This window comes from Corythoichthys intestinalis, chromosome 22 (assembly GCF_030265065.1).
Source record: "Corythoichthys intestinalis isolate RoL2023-P3 chromosome 22, ASM3026506v1, whole genome shotgun sequence".
NCBI classification, from domain to species: Eukaryota; Metazoa; Chordata; class Actinopteri; order Syngnathiformes; family Syngnathidae; genus Corythoichthys; species Corythoichthys intestinalis.
Window position 1 is genome coordinate 12,107,587 of NC_080416.1, and position 16,970 is coordinate 12,124,556.

General features: G+C 38.2%; 2 protein-coding genes across 5 annotated transcripts in view; one reads left to right on the forward strand and one right to left on the reverse strand.

Moving 5' to 3' along the window:
- rftn1a (raftlin, lipid raft linker 1a) overlaps positions 1 to 9,812 on the forward strand; it is a 54,350-nt gene extending 44,538 nt beyond the window's left edge. Inside the window, exons 9-11 of one of the 4 annotated variants that reach the window (XR_009061850.1) lie at positions 2,910 to 2,985; positions 3,199 to 8,685; positions 9,422 to 9,811. Coding sequence is in view for 3 of the 4 variants with exons in the window: in XM_057827490.1 (XP_057683473.1) it covers positions 2,910 to 2,985; positions 3,199 to 3,555 (433 nt within the window). In the remaining variant the exon portion in view is untranslated. Of the gene's footprint in view, positions 1 to 2,909; positions 2,986 to 3,198 lie in introns of all 4 variants that reach the window. The other 3 variants (XM_057827491.1, XM_057827492.1, XM_057827490.1) reach the window with 3 other exon arrangements.
- On the reverse strand, positions 9,020 to 16,555 carry oxnad1 (oxidoreductase NAD-binding domain containing 1). Its single transcript, XM_057827493.1, has 8 exons — positions 16,426 to 16,555; positions 15,857 to 15,969; positions 15,115 to 15,184; positions 14,944 to 15,047; positions 13,907 to 14,048; positions 10,942 to 11,187; positions 10,755 to 10,863; positions 9,020 to 9,720 (listed from the first exon to the last, which is right to left on the reverse strand). The coding sequence occupies exons 2-8, from the start codon at positions 15,961 to 15,963 to the stop codon at positions 9,563 to 9,565; spliced, it is 936 nt and encodes a 311-aa protein (XP_057683476.1). The 5' UTR covers positions 15,964 to 15,969; positions 16,426 to 16,555; the 3' UTR covers positions 9,020 to 9,562.
- Positions 16,556 to 16,970: the final 415 nt, after the last annotated feature.

The window sequence follows — 16,970 nt, forward strand, 5'->3', positions numbered from 1 at the left end:
GATATTTGCACATTCTGGTCAACTTTTTTCTAAACTAAGGCCTTTACAAATATTGGTGTTTTCATCTGTTGATGTATCGCAATACCTTATGTCACGAGCCGAATATCGATACTTCAAATACCTCTGATGTGCTGCGCCAATGCAACACAAGCCAACAAACTGCAGATGTCCTGGTCTGATCACTCTCCGTCCTGCTGCTTTTATTGGTCGGCACTGCGCTTGAGATTTCTTGTTAAAATTAACGATGAGTGACAGCTGTTGAGGCTTTGATGTTGCCAGAGAAGCCTGGGAGCGCTATACTTGAAAGATGTCGCATCTTTGAGGTTGTTTAAACACTTGCAGTAGCACTAGCAAATTTGAGTGGACTAACTCAGCGAATCATTCAATAAAGACAAGTAATTTTCTATGTTATTCTTGTGTAAAAATTATTCCGTGGAAGAGTAACATGTTAAAACTGTAATTTATTTATTTATTTATTTATTTATTTATTTTTAAATTACGGTATAGGATCGGGTCTCGGTATAAAATGTGAAGTGTTTTAAAAAAAAAATTCTATTTTGCACAGAAACAGTTGCTGCAACAGTTAATGCACTTTTTTACTTAAAAAAATAAAAATAAAAGAATAAATGTCAAATGGCATCTAGTTTAAACAGATACATGCATCTGTGTTTTTATAAATTTTAAAAGGTAATATGTTAAAGGTAATTTTCACAGTTTCAGATGCTTATCTGTGTTTTGTTCTCCCCCAATATTTGTTTTCTGACCATATTCCCTTTAATTGTAGCTTTTTGGGAGAATATTTAAGGTATTGAATAATTATGGGGTTTTGGGAAGAAAAAAAAAACTGTAAAAAGTGGCAGTAAAAAGTATTCATATGTTCCTCTGCTTCATAATATCTGATGAAATGTGTTAATTGAATTTTGCAATGACAAGTAAGTCACATGCTATATAAGCCTTGTTTTTTTAATTATTTAAAGAAGGTAATCCTAATTTAGAAGTATTAAAAAAATCTATTCATAATGTATAAAAATGTGATCAATTCAACATAAAAATTCTAATGTTAACAAGAGAAAATGATGTTCATATTTAGTAAATACGAAATTGTCATAAATTCTTAGAACGAATATTGTAGAAAGCTTATTTCTATTCATCATATTTTGAAAATTAAATTAAAAAACGTCCCAACTCCATCTTTAAAAAAACTCCAATGTTGAATGATTACATAATTTAATAATTTCCTATACATTGCTGGCCAAAAGTATTGGCACCCCTGCAATTCTGTCAGATAATGCTCAATTTCTCCCAGAAAATTATTGCAATTACAAATGCTTTGGTAGTAATATCTTCATTTATTTTGCTTGCAATGAAAAAAACACAAAAGAATGGAAAAAAAAAAATTAAATCATTATCATTTTACACAAAACACCTTAAATGGGCCGGACAAAAGTATTGGCACCCCTGCAATTCTGTCAGATAGTGCTCAATGTCTCCCAGAAAATGATTGCAATTACAAATTCTTTGGTAGTAATATCTTCATTTATTTTGCTTGCAATGAAAAAAAACACAAAAGTGAATGAAAAAAAAATTAAATCATTATCATTTTACACAAACTCGGGGCCGTACAAAAGTATTGGCACCCTCAGCCTAATACCTGGTAGTACAACCTTTAGACAAAATAATTGCGAGCAACCGCTTCCGGTATCCATCAATGAGTTCCTTACAATGCACTGCTGGAATTTTGGACATTCTTCTTTGGCCAACTGCTCCAGGTCTATGAGATTTGAAGGGTGTCTTCTGCAAACTGCCATTTTCAGATCTCTCCACAGGTGTTCTATGAGATTCATGTCTGGACTCTGGCCACTTTAGAAGTCTCCAGTGCTTTCTCTCAGACCATTTTGTAGTGCTTTTTGAAGTGTGTTTTGGGTCATTGTCCTGCTAGGAGACCCATGACCTCTGAGGGAGACCCATCTTTCTCAGACTAGGTCCTAAGTTATGCTGCAAAATTTGTTGGTAGTCTTCAGACTTCATAATGTCATGCACATGTTCAAGCAGTCCAGTGCCAGAGGAAGCAAAGCAACCCCAAAACATCAGGGGACCTCCGCTATGTTTGACTGTGGGGACCGTGTTCTTTTCTTTGAAGGCCTCATTTTTTCCCCCTGTAAACTCTGTTGATGGATTTTCCCAGAAAGCTCTACTTTTGTCTCATCTGACCAAAGAACAGGTGCTCTTAATTACATGAATTAGATAAGCATCACATGATTTTTCAAAGGGTCCCAATACTCAGTTTTTTTGTAAAATAATAATGATTTAATTTTTTTCCCAATGGTCTTTTGTGTTTTTTCATTGCAAGCACAATAACTGAAGATATTACTACCAAAGTGTTTGTAGTTGCAATCATTTTCTGGGAGACATTGAGCACTATCTGACAGAATTGCAGGGGTGTCAATACTTTTGGCCAGCAGTGTGGATGCCAGATGCTCCTCAATCGGACCAAATAAAAGCAAAATGGCACCAAAGTTGAGTAACAACATCTCATCACTTCAATTTTTCCATTTTAAATTCTCACAGCACCAAACTAAAACTTTACCTGATTTTTACTTCCATAATGAGGACTACTATTCTTTTATTTTGCAGTCTTGCCTCAGTCTTATAAGGATTAGTGCTGACAGCCTCACCTAAAAAACACACTGGAGACGCTGCGAGATCTAACGAATCGTGATCATTCGCCGGAAGTCTTAACATGAAACCACTTTTTCAATCTGTCAGCCAAAAGCGCGACTGCTGATCTCTTCCCCTTGTAACCTGTCGTGTTTCAAAAAAAACTCAGCCAACAAAAGAAATAATTTCTAATGCATCATCACATTCGGAGGAATAAAACAGGCCTCTTTTTTTCGTCTTTCTGTCTGCAGTGACGGGAGTTTGTCGACTAAGCAAATCCTTTTCCTACAGAGACCCGTTTTGCAACGCAAGAGAAAAGACTTCAAGGTTGGTGGCTCCTTTAAACGTAGCTTTGACTTTACGTTATGTTGCTAAATACGGAATGTACAATTAATCTAAATGGCGTCTAATAATAGACGAACGCCTGACGTTGTTCAGAAAGAAATCATCAGCGAGAGGCTTTGTTGCATTTTGTCAGGTGTCTTCAGGGAAAGCGAGAAAAAAAGATGAAATCTGTCAAACGCCTCCATTTCATTTCAGATGCTGAACCGCCGAGGTCGCCACAAGACAAAAAAGCACTCGTTTGGTGACATGCTCGAGGAGGGCGAGGACAGGTCGCTCGTCACTGAGACGGAGATGGCCAAGTTGAGACACATAAAAGAGGATGAACGGACGGAAGGATGGCGCGACGAGGCCGAAGAGGACGCCAGGGAAAGGGAACTCTCTTTACACTCGGGCAGTCTGGCGTCTGTAGAAGAGGAGACCGATATTGATGATATGCTAACATCCAAGTCTGTGAGGTGGACAGACGTGTGTCAAAGAGACTGCGGAGGAGTCAAAGTCGAGGTAAAGACAGACGAGCGCATTAAACATCAACTCTTTTCTGGTGTCTGTTGACGTATCAAGTGCAAACAGGAGATGAAAAGACAGCGGAGACGGTAATGTCTTGTGTGTTCAGTAGGGATTCAATCAACACACCTCAACATTTTAGAACTCTGAGCTGTTCAGAATCAATATTGAGAGAATAGCTGTGAGCCATTTTTAGCACAGCGTCAGAATAAGATGACATTCTCAAGGAGTAAACTCTTACATCAGAAAGTTACACATCAAAATTTCAGTTCAACAGTTGTCAGTCTTAGGTGGGTAATAAGAGTCAATTTAGATTTAATACAATTTAATACATTTAGATCAACATTTGAAACCTAATTAGTTAGAGAAAATAAAAACTTCAAAATAAAGACAATATACAGTGGTACCTCGACATACGATCGCTTTGACACACGATTTTTTCGACATAAAATTTGACTCGCCATTTGTTTCTACATCTGACAACATGGTCAAAATGCGACGATTTATGTCAGATTTTTTTTTTTCCTGCAAGACGGACGCACGGCAGGTTTTCTTGTGAGAGAAATCAAAATGGGTTCCAAGAATACTAGCGCAGGTGGTGAAAAAAGGAAAAAGGCTACGCTTAAATTTGAAATGAAGGTGGAAATGATAGAAATGTGAGCACGGTGTGCGTGTCCGTGAACTGGCTCGACAATACCGCCGTAGAATGTCCATGATCTTGACGGTCCTATCCCAACCTCCATTCGCCAGTCTTTAGAAGTTAATCTAACAATTATTATTATTGTACCATCGCCAAAGAAATCGCCAGCTTTGTCAGGTTTTTAATCATTTACAGTGATCCCTCGCTTCTTTGCGCTTTAAACTTCATGCCCTCAGTCCATTGTGGATTTTTTTTTAATTAGAAAAAAAAAAAAGTACAGATAAGGTGTCCCAAGTCGATCGCGTAGTCTCACTCTCGCCTCCCTCTCACTGCTCTTTGTTGTTCAGACAATGCACTGGAGTTGCTTATTAAACTTAATGATGAATGATAGAAGTCTTCTGTTTGATCTTGCCACAGATCGCTGAAAGCCTTGGCAGCAAAGCGCCGCATGCGTCAATCAACTCTTAACTTGTTAAACAGTTGCTGTGGCAACTCGTTGTGTGAAAATGAGGAGATGGGGCGGAGTTGAGTGGACTCACTCAATGAAGCATTTAATTAAGACAAGTTTTCTTGTTTAAAAATAATAAGGCAGTAACATGTTTAAAACGTACAATTATTACATTTGAAGTGCTTAAAAACAATATATCAAAATATACATATGCATACGTTTTTTTTTTATTTTATTTTGGGGAGAAAAAAGTGTAAAACTATATCATATAAGCATCTCTTTCCAATGCTAAATCTGATTAAATTAGTGCTGCAGCGATTAATCGATTAACTCGAGTATTCGATTGGAAAAAAAAATATTCGAATTAATTTTTGCTGCTTCAAATATTCGTTTAATTATTGTGGCATTGTCATGGTTTATTTTGAAAGTGTTTGCAATCAGTTTTATTGATTTGAGTGGATACACTGCCCTCTAGTCTTCCTCATGTCACATGGCTGAATCCATCTGCTCCATGTTAAGACCAACATAAGCTAAGTTTTTGTCTGCGCTTTTTAATGCATTTCTAATTTAGTTTATTGGTATATTTAGCCGTTTTTTGTGGGAATATGTGTTTGAACCATTTGTTAAGAGCATTGTTAAAAAAAAAAGTTAACGTTTTATAGCATTTAAGCTAGCGGACTTTTGCTGTGTAAGTTAGCCAATTGTTCTTTTGTTGTACATAGATCCTTTTTTAATGGTTTTTTTATACCGTTTGAGGCTCAGCTCAGGTATTTTAATTTTTCATGTTACTTATCCGATTACTCGATTATTTGACAAACTAGTTCATCGATTAATCGACTACTAAAATATTCGATAGCTGCAGCCCTAGAATAAATACATTAAACACACAAAAACAAGAAAAAAAAATTCTGGGTCAGGGGGCGCTATTTCACGGTTTTTCACTTATCGTGGCGGGTTCTGGTACTCATTAACCGCTAAAAAGAAGGGATCGCTGTATTTCAGAACTTGAGCAACACAACACGCCCACTGTCCGCCGCAGCTGATATCAACAACAGAACATGAAAAGTGAAAGTATAAATCAATGCACCTCTCTTACTCTATTACGTCAGCCACGCGGTACACCACGCGAAACACATTCGCCACATTAGAACCCGATTCATTACATTATTACAGGTATTATTATTATTACTATTATGATATAATCATTTCAAATTGTATTTATAGCTGATTTGTTTTGCTCTGTGTAATCGCTATTTGCAATAGTACCAGCAGTATTTATTAAGGATTTACATACCAGTGAACCTGAGGCGGTTGGCAATCTTACCAATAGTGACGTATGCCCTTACAAATTGGTGACTAATCTTACAACGTTGTATATAGCGTTTAATATGAAACAAAAATAAAACTCAATTTTTCAAATAATATGAATTTCTTGGTAATATTGTAACATATAAACTGGTGCAATCAAAGAACAATATCTTCAGCTACATCATGATTACTAAAATTTAACAGTGACTTTTTTAATAATTGTATGTAGCACTTTTTGGCAATTTCTATCATGTCTTTTGATGACTGCACTTCATGGCACTTCAGCTCACAATTCACTTTGACTTGAAGGTAGTTCGTTAGTGTGTCCAATTATAAATTAAAAAGGTCAACTGATCAAATTAACTTACCAATGCAATATTTGAGTCAGGGAACATTTCTTTTGCTAATTCTGAGAAGTGATCAGCAATAGTTGCGGGCAAATTGTGTTCGGCAACAAATTGGAAGAATAAAATCTCCGGTTTCGTCACTTTTCATTCTGCAGACTTCATCTTAATGACCAGTGTTGTTAATCTTACTTTTAAAATGTAATTAATTAGTTACAAATTACTTCTCCCAAAAAGTAATTGAGTTAGTAACTCAGTTGCCTGAATGTAAGAGTAATTAGTTACTTGGCAAAGTAACTGGTGTTACCTTTCATGGTTTTTTTTCTTCATTTTTTCAACAAAAAAAACATAGTAACCTTTGCTATGCTTGGAACTCATTCAATGTTGTGAATCAATCAACCGTTAAAGTTGTTAAAATTGCACCCGTTTTTGCATTAGTTCCCTTCTGTCTACTTTCGACATGTGAAAGTTTTAAAACTGTTTCATCATTTAAAGATAGATTCAAGTCAAGATTTTGCCCATTTAGGAGTATTTTAGATAAAAAGTTAGTTAGGTTGGCTAGGGAGGTTAACAACAGAGCTTTTCTGAGAAGACTACTGCTTTAAAATGGCGGCTGTTTACCAACGCCGAGTCTGTCATTTCGCAGTTAGTTCTATATGCATGTGATATCTAGGCGTAGATCAGGGGTGTCCAAACTTTTTGCAAAGGGGGCCAGATTTTGTGTGGTAAAAATGTGGGGGGCCGACCTTGGCTGACGTGCTTTACGTAGAACAATATATTTAAGCAAATTTTAGCAAGCCATTCAGTGTGGCACATTTGCTTTATTATTCTTTTTAAATCAATAATTAAATAATCTTGCAACTAGCCTTTGTGGCATTCTCTTTCGACTCTCGGGCATTTGCGAAATACTGCTGCTGTGAAATTAAACTAGCTTCAAGTTGCTTCAATCTCTCGCTACGTATCTTCCCTCTAATCTTGTCGTACATGTCAGATAGTCTTGTTTGGTAATATCGCTTAACATTGAAATCTTTAAAAACAGCGACTGTCTCTTTGCAAATGAGGCAGACACAGTTGTTGCGTATTTTAGTGAAGAAATACTCCAATTTCCACCTATCCTTGAAGCGTCGGCCGTCACAGTCAACTTTCTTTTTTTTTTTTTTTTTTTTGTCGCCATTTTAGAAAATGGAAGTAATGGGTCACACGGGGTAATGTTGCTTAGCCCTTAGGTACCTGCAACATGAAGCAATTATCAGAGAATCCCAAAATTTGAAAAATAAGGTCCTAATGAAACCTTTTTCAAATTTGTAAAAAGAAAAGTCAAAATGAATATGTGTAATAAGCGCTCTAATATCTATAACCCATGCTAAATCATGTTTTTTTTTTCTCAGGGAACCTGCAGATGCGTGTGTTGACTTGCATCCATCATTATTATTATTATTTTTTTTTAAGAAATGTCAAAATTCTAAATCAGTCTCAAAATCATTACATTTTAGGTGTATCAAATGTGATACATTTGGCAATAAAGGGTTAAAGTGCTGCTGCCTTTTAGTGGGTAAATGAGGAGCAGCATTTTGTGAGCAAGCTACTTCATATGCTGGTTGCAGTACTGCTGACCAATTTGTTAAGTCTGTGTGCGGGCCAGACATTATTGATTTTATGACAAAGGCTTGGGGCCGGATGAAATATGACCACGGGCTGCATTTGGCCCCCGGGCCGGACTTTGAACATGTCTGGCGTAGATTGTAGGCTGTCGGCTACAGTCAGGAAATATTGGAGCCACCTAGCCGAGCATCGCGTTTGCTACAGCGTCACAACAAATACTTTTCTCTGTCCGTGTCTGACTTTTCTCGCGTCATTTAACCAACGTAACGCATAGTAACACAGTCTCGTTGCCGAAATGGTGACACAATCCGAACGGAGAAAAAAAACGTAATGCACGAAAAACGTAATTTTAAACGTACGGCGTACACATTTAAAAATTAGTGCTCACATGTAGAAGTTACGCCGAAAACGTACAACTTGACAGGTATGGATTTAATGTAGGTTTTCGGGCTGAGGAACGAGTTCATGGAATTATATTGTATTCTAATGGGAAAATCCTGCTTGACATACGACCATTTCGACTTACAAACAAGGTCCTGGAACGAATTAACTTCGTATGTAGAGGTACTACTCTACTTTTAGGAATAAGTGAATACGTTACTAGAATTTAGAACCCACCAACGGTGGCATGTAGACTAATCAGTGTACTTACCGACCACTTTATTAGGTTTATCTGGACTAGATGTTGACATCCAATCTGCAATTACCGTCCCACAATCAGCTGACATTGATTGATTGCGAAAGATCACTGCCAGCCCTCCCAGTCAAAATGGATTGGACGTCTATCGCCGTCAGTGAGCTAAAGTTACCAATGAGTCAATTGGTTCTGGAATCATGTAAGTGTGCCTAATATTGTGACAAGCTCTTATGTTCCGTTTTTGACATTTTAGCCCTAGAACTACGTTTGTGCACTTTGCTGCTGTTTGATAATGGACGTGCTTACATGAAATTAGCTTTTTATCTGCTAAGTATCTTGCTGCCAACTTTGCTACTGTTCCACATGGACGTATGTAAATTAGTCTTGTGCACTACTATACGATGACACATTAGCCAAATGTAAAAAGCAAAAAAGTACTTGTGTTACTGTGGAAGATGGGTGTATTTGAGTAAATTAAGGAATTGTGTACAGTGCTATTTATTTTCTTCACCACATGTGTAACATGTAAGAACTGAGGCTGAAGTAAATTTTGCGTTTCCACACTGTTCTCCGTCATTTATTTCATTCAATCACATTTCAGCGTAGAACATTTCCCTGGTGGAACAATTCAAATGAATCGACAATGGCACCCCCGCCGAGAGACGCCCACGACGTTCTCGGCGGGAGGTTTCGGGGATGCGGACCAATCAGGGGCCGTCTGGAGGTTCCATCAGTTACGCTGAGGGTTTCTCACCGAGCAGTGTTATACCGCGACTGAAATAGTGTGCATAACCTAATGAGTGCAAGTCAAAACACAGAAAATTGGTCGGAAACATTTTACTCTGTGGTGTAAAATGTATATGAGCACTCAACCAAATAAATTGAAAATAAATCAATAAATATAGAGTGACTAAGAACATGTTACATCTTCACAGATCAAATGAAATGAAAGTCCGGTCAGTTCTTGCGGGTCAATGCAAGTTCCAGCAGCTGTTATCTTTCCACTCCCACCACAAAAACACATCAAGAAGCTCCCAGGAAACAATACGATGGCATCCTGAGAGTGGGAGGAGCAGCTACCACCACTTCTCAAAGAGAATTCTGTCCTGCGGTAAGCCGAGGCCCAATAAGATTTGGGAAACTGCCTCGATCATGGGCGGAGGTCCGCATAGGTAACACAAAGTCCTTTGTGGGTCGACGTGAGTCTCCAGCTCGGGCTCGCCGATTCTTCGACCTGGACACAGGTGATGGTTTTGAATTTTTTTTTTAAATTTAAGTGTATGTACAGTGGGGCAAATAGTATTTAGTCAACCACTAATTGTGCAAGTTCTCCCACTTGAAAATATTAGAGAGGCCTGTAATTGTCAACATGGGTAAAGCTCAACCATGAGACAAAATTCTCTTCTGGAACATCCAAATTCTCTCTAGCGAACAGCAGATGGGCCTAGACTTGTACTGGTTTCAGCAGGGGGACACGTCTGGCAGTGCAGGATTTGAGTACCTGGCTGTGCATTGTGTTACTGATAGTAGCCTTTGTTACTGTGGTCCTAAATCTCTGTAGGTCATTCACTAGGTCTCCCCGTGTGGTTCTGGGATTTTTGCTCACCGTTCTTGTTATCATTTTGACGCATTTCGCATGGGGCCCCACATCAAGGGAGATTATCAGTGGTCTTGTATGTCTTCCATTTTCTAATAACTGCTCCCACAGTTGATTTCTTTACACCAAGCGTTTTACCTATTGCAGATTCAGTCTTCCCAGCATGGTACAGGTCTACAATTTTGTCTCTGGTGTCCTTCGATAGTACTCCATAGTGGAGTTTGGAGTGTGACTGACTGAGGTTGTGGACAGGTGTCTTTTATACCGATAATGAGTTAAAACAGGTGCCATTAATACAGGTAACGAGTGGAGCCTCGTTAGAAGAAGTTACTTGTTCTTGTTTGTAGGTGAGCAAATACTTATTTTCCACTCTAATTTGGAAATAAATTCTTTAAAAATCAAACAATGTGATTTTCTGTTTTCTTTTTCCAAATTTTGTGCCTCATGGTTGAGGTTTACCCACATTGACAATTACAGGCCTCTCTAATCTTTACAAGTAGGAGAACTTGCACAATTGGTGGTTGACTAAATACTTATTTGCCCCACTGTAAGTGTATAGTGACAGCAGGACATACTTCATTTAATTTCAGTAAGTGACCTATAAAGAATAAAAGGCTAAGTTTGTGAAATGACCTTCAAATAATAGCTTTAGATGACTGTTTGTGACTTACGGTTAACAAATGGCTGAAGCTGTGGTTCGATATCTGTGCTCTGCTGGGTGACGTGAAATTCGCACGTCAACTTGTCAGGGAACTCCTTGCACGCCCGAAGGATCGGATTCTTGAGAGGCATGATCACATGTTAGTAAACATACATCAGTAACACAAAAAAAAATAAAGCACGTAAATGATTATATACCTTGAAAAGCAGCTCCTGAGTGGTCTTAGCACTGTAGCAGAGATGAACCGATCCGATATTAAAATCCCGCCCGCCGGAAGCTCGGCTAAGCTGCAATAGATCAGCCGAGTGTGACAAAATAGAGTACAGTGGGTTGATTCCCACGCCGCCCGCCACTAGGAGCAAATCCACCGCAGGGTCCGAAGGTGAGGGGTCGAAGTAGAAGTCGCCGCCGACGCGCATCGCTACTTGAGAGCCTAGCTTGCACTGCAGGAGTAAAAAAGTTACTTAGAAAAAAAACAGACAGACGCACTGAGGCGTTGAAAAACTCCTTTTGATGTTAAATAGGCAGTAAATATACTTTCATACACATTTGAGCCTGAGCACAAACAAAAACACAACACCCACACTAGTCGTAAACCGATAGTGTTTTCATCCAGTGAAGCAAATTCTATCAAACAACCCAAAAAAAAAAAAGGATCAAAGCATCCGACAGTGTCTCCAAACACGCGTCTCACACTACTTCTCCTTATTCATTCTCGCTGTCACACAGTATCTGTCGACAAACAAGCAAAAAAATAAAAAGCTTGGAGAACACATTGTTCATATTCATACAGTAACTTAGAGATTAAATTTAAAAAAAAAATGTGTGTGGGTTCTCTAGAGGGAGGAGATTAAGTTAAGAGGATGTCAGAACTTTTTTAGTGCTGCAGTGCTTTTACACTAAACATGAGGACATGTATCCTAAAATTTGAGTTTTTTACTATTTTGTTTAATTGGCTCACAAATGAGTCTTTTTGAATGTATGATTTAAAAAAAATAATAAAATGCCCCTTCAATTATGATAAAGACACATTTTTATCTTTCCTGGCTCTGACTGTGTGCACACCTTGGCCACTGGGAGGTGGCTGACAGTAACTTTAGGCTACGTTTATACCGCAGGTCTTAATGCACAAATCCGATTTTTTGTCACATCTGTTTTTTGGCGTAGCCGTTCAGACTGCCTTTGTCCATTGAGGCTGTTCAAGTACTACCCACGCGCACTAATTCGCAGTCCGACACGCGCTGAGCAAGAAGACCCGCATGCGCAGAAGCATCAAAACAAATCACCACACATGCTGGCTGTCATCCGTCATTCCAGGGAGATCATATTTGGATTTCCAAAAAGAGGACCCAAATAACAGACACAAATAATCCCCGTTTAGGCTTATATTCAAAGTTCATATGGATCGATAGTAGAGGTGTGCGAAATTTCCGATTCTTAGATGATTTGGTTTGCCCCAACTCTTGGCCGTGTAAGCAATCTTGAAATATTGCTCAAATAGAACAGAGAGAAAACCGATCATTCTAAGGCTTATCCTCAACACATTTTAATTTTTTTATGACTGTTGTCAAGTCCGACCCGTCCTAAAAAGCCGTGTTCAAGGCAAGCTAGGCGCTAACGCACAGCTGCACCGCTACTGTAGCGCGCTGTCTCTCTCGCTCTTTGATGACGGAATTGCTCCATGAAATCTGATTTGGGAGACTTGACAGTTCAGACCCCGCGCGACATTCTGGAAAAATGTGTCCCAGATCGGATTTAAACCACATACGAAAGTGACCGAGATGGGATTTGAAACGGTCCACTTCTAAGCAACTTGTCCCGTTCAGACTGTCAAGTTAATGCCTCACTCGAGTTGGAAAAACACGGAAAAATCGGATTGAAGCATTAAGACCTGCAGTATGAACCTTGCCATAAAGTAGAAGTCCCACTTTGTTGCTATAACTTGTTTTTGGCAGTGAACAAAGAGCTTACACCTGTTAGTGCTGTTCTATTTCTTGTTTATGAATGATCCCATGTAGTGCTGCAACGATTGATTCACTCAAGTAATTCGATTAGAAAAAAGCTTCGAATCAAATTTTGTGGAATTGTAGTGGTTTGTTTCGAAAACTGTTTGCAAAGTGTTTGCATTTAGTTTTATTGATTTGGGTGGATACACTGCCCTCTAGTGGCAACATTGAATGTGACATAACTCAATTAACATGGCTGAATTCAGCTGCTCCCTGTTAAGACCAACATAAGGTCAGTTTTTATTTGAGTTAATAGGTTTTTTAAGGCATTCGTAATTTATCTTATAGGTATATTTAGCCAATTTTTGCGCGAATATGCGTTTGAACAATTTGTTGAGAGGATTGGGAAAAAAAAAGTTAGCATTTTATAGCATTTAAGCTAGCAGACTTTTGATATCCCAGTTAGTCAATTTTTCTTTTGTTGTACTTAGATCCTCATTTATTTTATTTAAACCGTTTGAGGCTAAGCTCGAGTATTTTAACTTATTTTTAAAGAAAGTACAATTCTGCATAGTTTGAAGAAACACTCTGGAATTTCATTTTGTATTTGCATTTAATGCTCTTTTGAAATTGCAATCTTGGCAAGCCTTTGTTTTACATCCCCCAAAATTTATTCTGCAATGCGTTAAATGTTCCTAATCCGATCACTCGATTATGCGAACTAACTCATTGATAGATTAATCGACTACTAAAATAAATTAGAGCTGCAGCCCTAATGTGAATATTTATTGTTTGTGATGCTAATTTTCATTGGCATTTCAAAGGCTTCCCGAATAAAAGTTTTTTTAAATTATTTTTTTTTATATTAAATGATGTTTAAAAAATTTAAATAACAATTAAATTATAATTCTTTTTAAACATAAAATAATGAAAACAATTAAAAAGTATACAAATATTTTTGAAAAATATTTTTAAAAAGAACATATTATTCTTAAAAAAAAAAAAAAAAAAAGAAAAAAAAAGATCATGTATTGCCAACACAGTTCAAATGAATTGGACATCTACCGCCGTCAATGGCAACCAGTAAATCAAATTGAAAAATACAATATTGCAGATAATAATGAATATACATGTCTGTGAGGGTCTAAGACTAAAACCTGTCTAACTTTTAATTTTCAAAACGCAAAATGACAATAAGTTAGGCGCCCCCACTCACCGCTGTGTGAACCCAATGCGCCGGTGGGTGATTGGCAAACTTGACGGCCAGCTCCACGACGCCCTCCCTCTGCAACAAACCCGGACTGGAGCACATGGAGAAACCTCCCACCTTCTCCACTCCTGGGATGAAAAAATCCACCCTGCGAACAAAGACAAATTCACACTTTGATTTCCGTTTCCGCTCGCTGTGCTTCCCACTCGTCCTTCCCTTGCGGCTGGTCCACAATAGGAGAACAAGAGAACGCCCGACTGTTCGGCCGGAGGCTAGAAACATGCTGAGCTGAAGGTCAACCTGGGATTGTGTGGAGCGACTGCGACCTTTAACCCCGGCAAGGACGGCGCTTCTAGAAAGGAGCTGCGTCCTTGGACACGTGACCCCTTTTTGCTGTTGTTTCTAGCAAACAATGACCGTCTGTTCAACTCAACCTGGAGCGGCATGAATATGGATCCGCTGTGAAAAAAGCACGTATGTTCCACCCACCACCACCTCCTCGGCTTATACCACCTGGAGACGAACAACTTAGTAGCGCCTTTTTCTCACAAACTCAAGGCTTTCCATGTATTTACATTCATTATCAAGCGCTGCAGGGAAACTGGCTGGCGGGTTTTCATATCTCGCCGCCGCCCACCTACAGTATGCGCTCGTGTATGTGTTCTGCTCATTAACATTGGCGGCGCTGACTGACAGACGCGCACCCCCGTGAAGACAGAACTTGTTTATTCAGGAATTGGTAATTTTCTATTATATTCTCATAAGAAGCTATATAAACATAGATTAACTGGTTGGCCGCCACTGACGGCGATAGACGTTCAATCCGTTTGAACTGGCAGCGATTATTCGCTGCCAGTTCAAATGGGTTGAACATCTGTCGTCAGTGGCAGCGAATGAGTTAAAATGTTGATTTTTAGTTTACCTTTCTTGAGAGGAAAAAAAGTTCCTTGAGCGTGCCATTGCAAATGAAACACTGCCCCCACCTGGTTTACAAAGGCACTGCAAAATCATGAAACATGGTATTTTAAAAAAATATGACTCACCATTGTCCTGCTTTAAAGTTAAATTCCGGATGTGCCGTTAGCCTAAGACGTTTTACCGTCTCCGACTCGTTCATGATACCGCATACTTGAGCAGGATACACAACCTGCGTGTGGAACACACGGCTCAAATATCTGATCAGCATTTTCATCATTCAAATTAAGTCGTCATACATTTTGTCTTTGGTTGTTTGCCGTCCTCTCTAGATGGTCCATTTGTCTTTTAGAGGACATGTTTCTTCTTCTGTTTAAAATAAAAGATGTAATCTGTGGTTAGTGTTTAAGACAAAGATATAAGTGAACTTTTTGGTAATAATCAAATACGAGCCCAGCAACAGAAGTTGTTTAAAAAATGTTGCATTTTTTTATTAGGGTACAACATTGGATCATTATGTGATTATGATTCCTCTTTGAACATTGATACATTTCTAAAATAATCCAAAATATGTACATTATCCCAGTATGCCACAAATTCAACGAGAACTACATCTTGTGCAGTAGACTTGATAAATCAGGACTCTTTCAGAGTTAAAAATCAAATGCTATTTACAATCCATTCTGTTGAAGATTTAAATATAATTTTTACATGAACTGGACTTTTTAAATGACTTATTTTTAACTTCCAGCAAGTAAATTTGCTTTGTCAACTTTATACTAAGTACATTTATGAGTAAATTAACAAAAAAAATATGATTTCAATGTGTGTTATTGAGAATTTTAGTTGGTTTTTTATTGTGTTAATGTTAAACTAGTTAGAAACTGTTATTACAATTTGGAAAGTAGATCCGACGTTAGTTGTACGATAACCTTTTTGTCATTGTTATCTATGAAAGTTTCGAAACTTTCAGAAACTAAACACTAAAACTAAATACACTTAATACCAAAACTTCGAATAGACAATATCTGGTAAACTTACCGTGTGATAGAGGTGCGAGCAGTTAGAAGGCAGCGAAGTAGTCCAGCGGCAGGACACGATAAAGAGAAGCTCCGGCCAGCGGACGGCAGGACGCAGTGGACGCTCATCTCTACCTGTAAAGAAATCAATGCGCGGTTAAGAACGACCTCTCGCGTGAGTTGTTCAACAACGACGTAATACACGTGTGCTATTTGAACTAAACATTATAACCGTGGTATTGAACCGCTACATTATATTAGCTTTCTGTTCTCATTAATGCCATTAGTGGCAAGAAATTATACAACCCTGTCCTTTAGCGTCAGAGTTATCAGGTTTTTTCTACACAGTTGTGGCAAACGCCACTTTAACATCACTCATGATCTGAGTTGTTAAATTTTACATGCATAAGAAAGTAAACCTGAACAAAGTGGAACATTATTGTGTTACATTTTTTATTTGTGAGCCTTCTCGTTCATGCAGTTTTAACTCGTTAGCACTTAGCTACAACGCTAACAAGCTTCCCGGTTAATGTTTCCGTTCACAAACACAAAATTCTCGCGTCTAATAACGAGTCGGAAAGTTCATCTTACCAATAAGATCACCTTGTTTTGTTACATGTTCATATCGGTCTCCAACATTGTGTTAACAACCTTGGTTACATTAACATTGCATGACGGTAGTACTTTCTTCTTTGTGTGGTTTTCGAGTAAATTGTGTCACTGACTCACTGTGACGTTTAGCGCCCTCTGCCGTGCGTTTGAAGACTAGCGCGCTTTCGTCTTTCATCGAAATAACGTTCATACATTTAATGCGTTTGTGTTTAATATCTATTAAACTATGATTATATGTCCTAAACAATTATTTTATGATTCTGTAATTGTAATAACTCTTTTACTATCAAATATATATAATATATCGTGCATTTGATAGCATATTTAATGTTTTAATATCAACTTTGTGTTTGTGTCCTATGATTTGTTGATTTAGTGCCTACCTGTAAACTCTAATCTGACCAGAGAACATTCTTCCAAAACGGTTTTGCCTTTCTCAGGTAGGTTTTGGCAAACTTCAGCCTTAGGGGGTATCTTACCATAGAGTCCCTTTTCGTTCAGACGTCGACGGATAGCACGGGTTG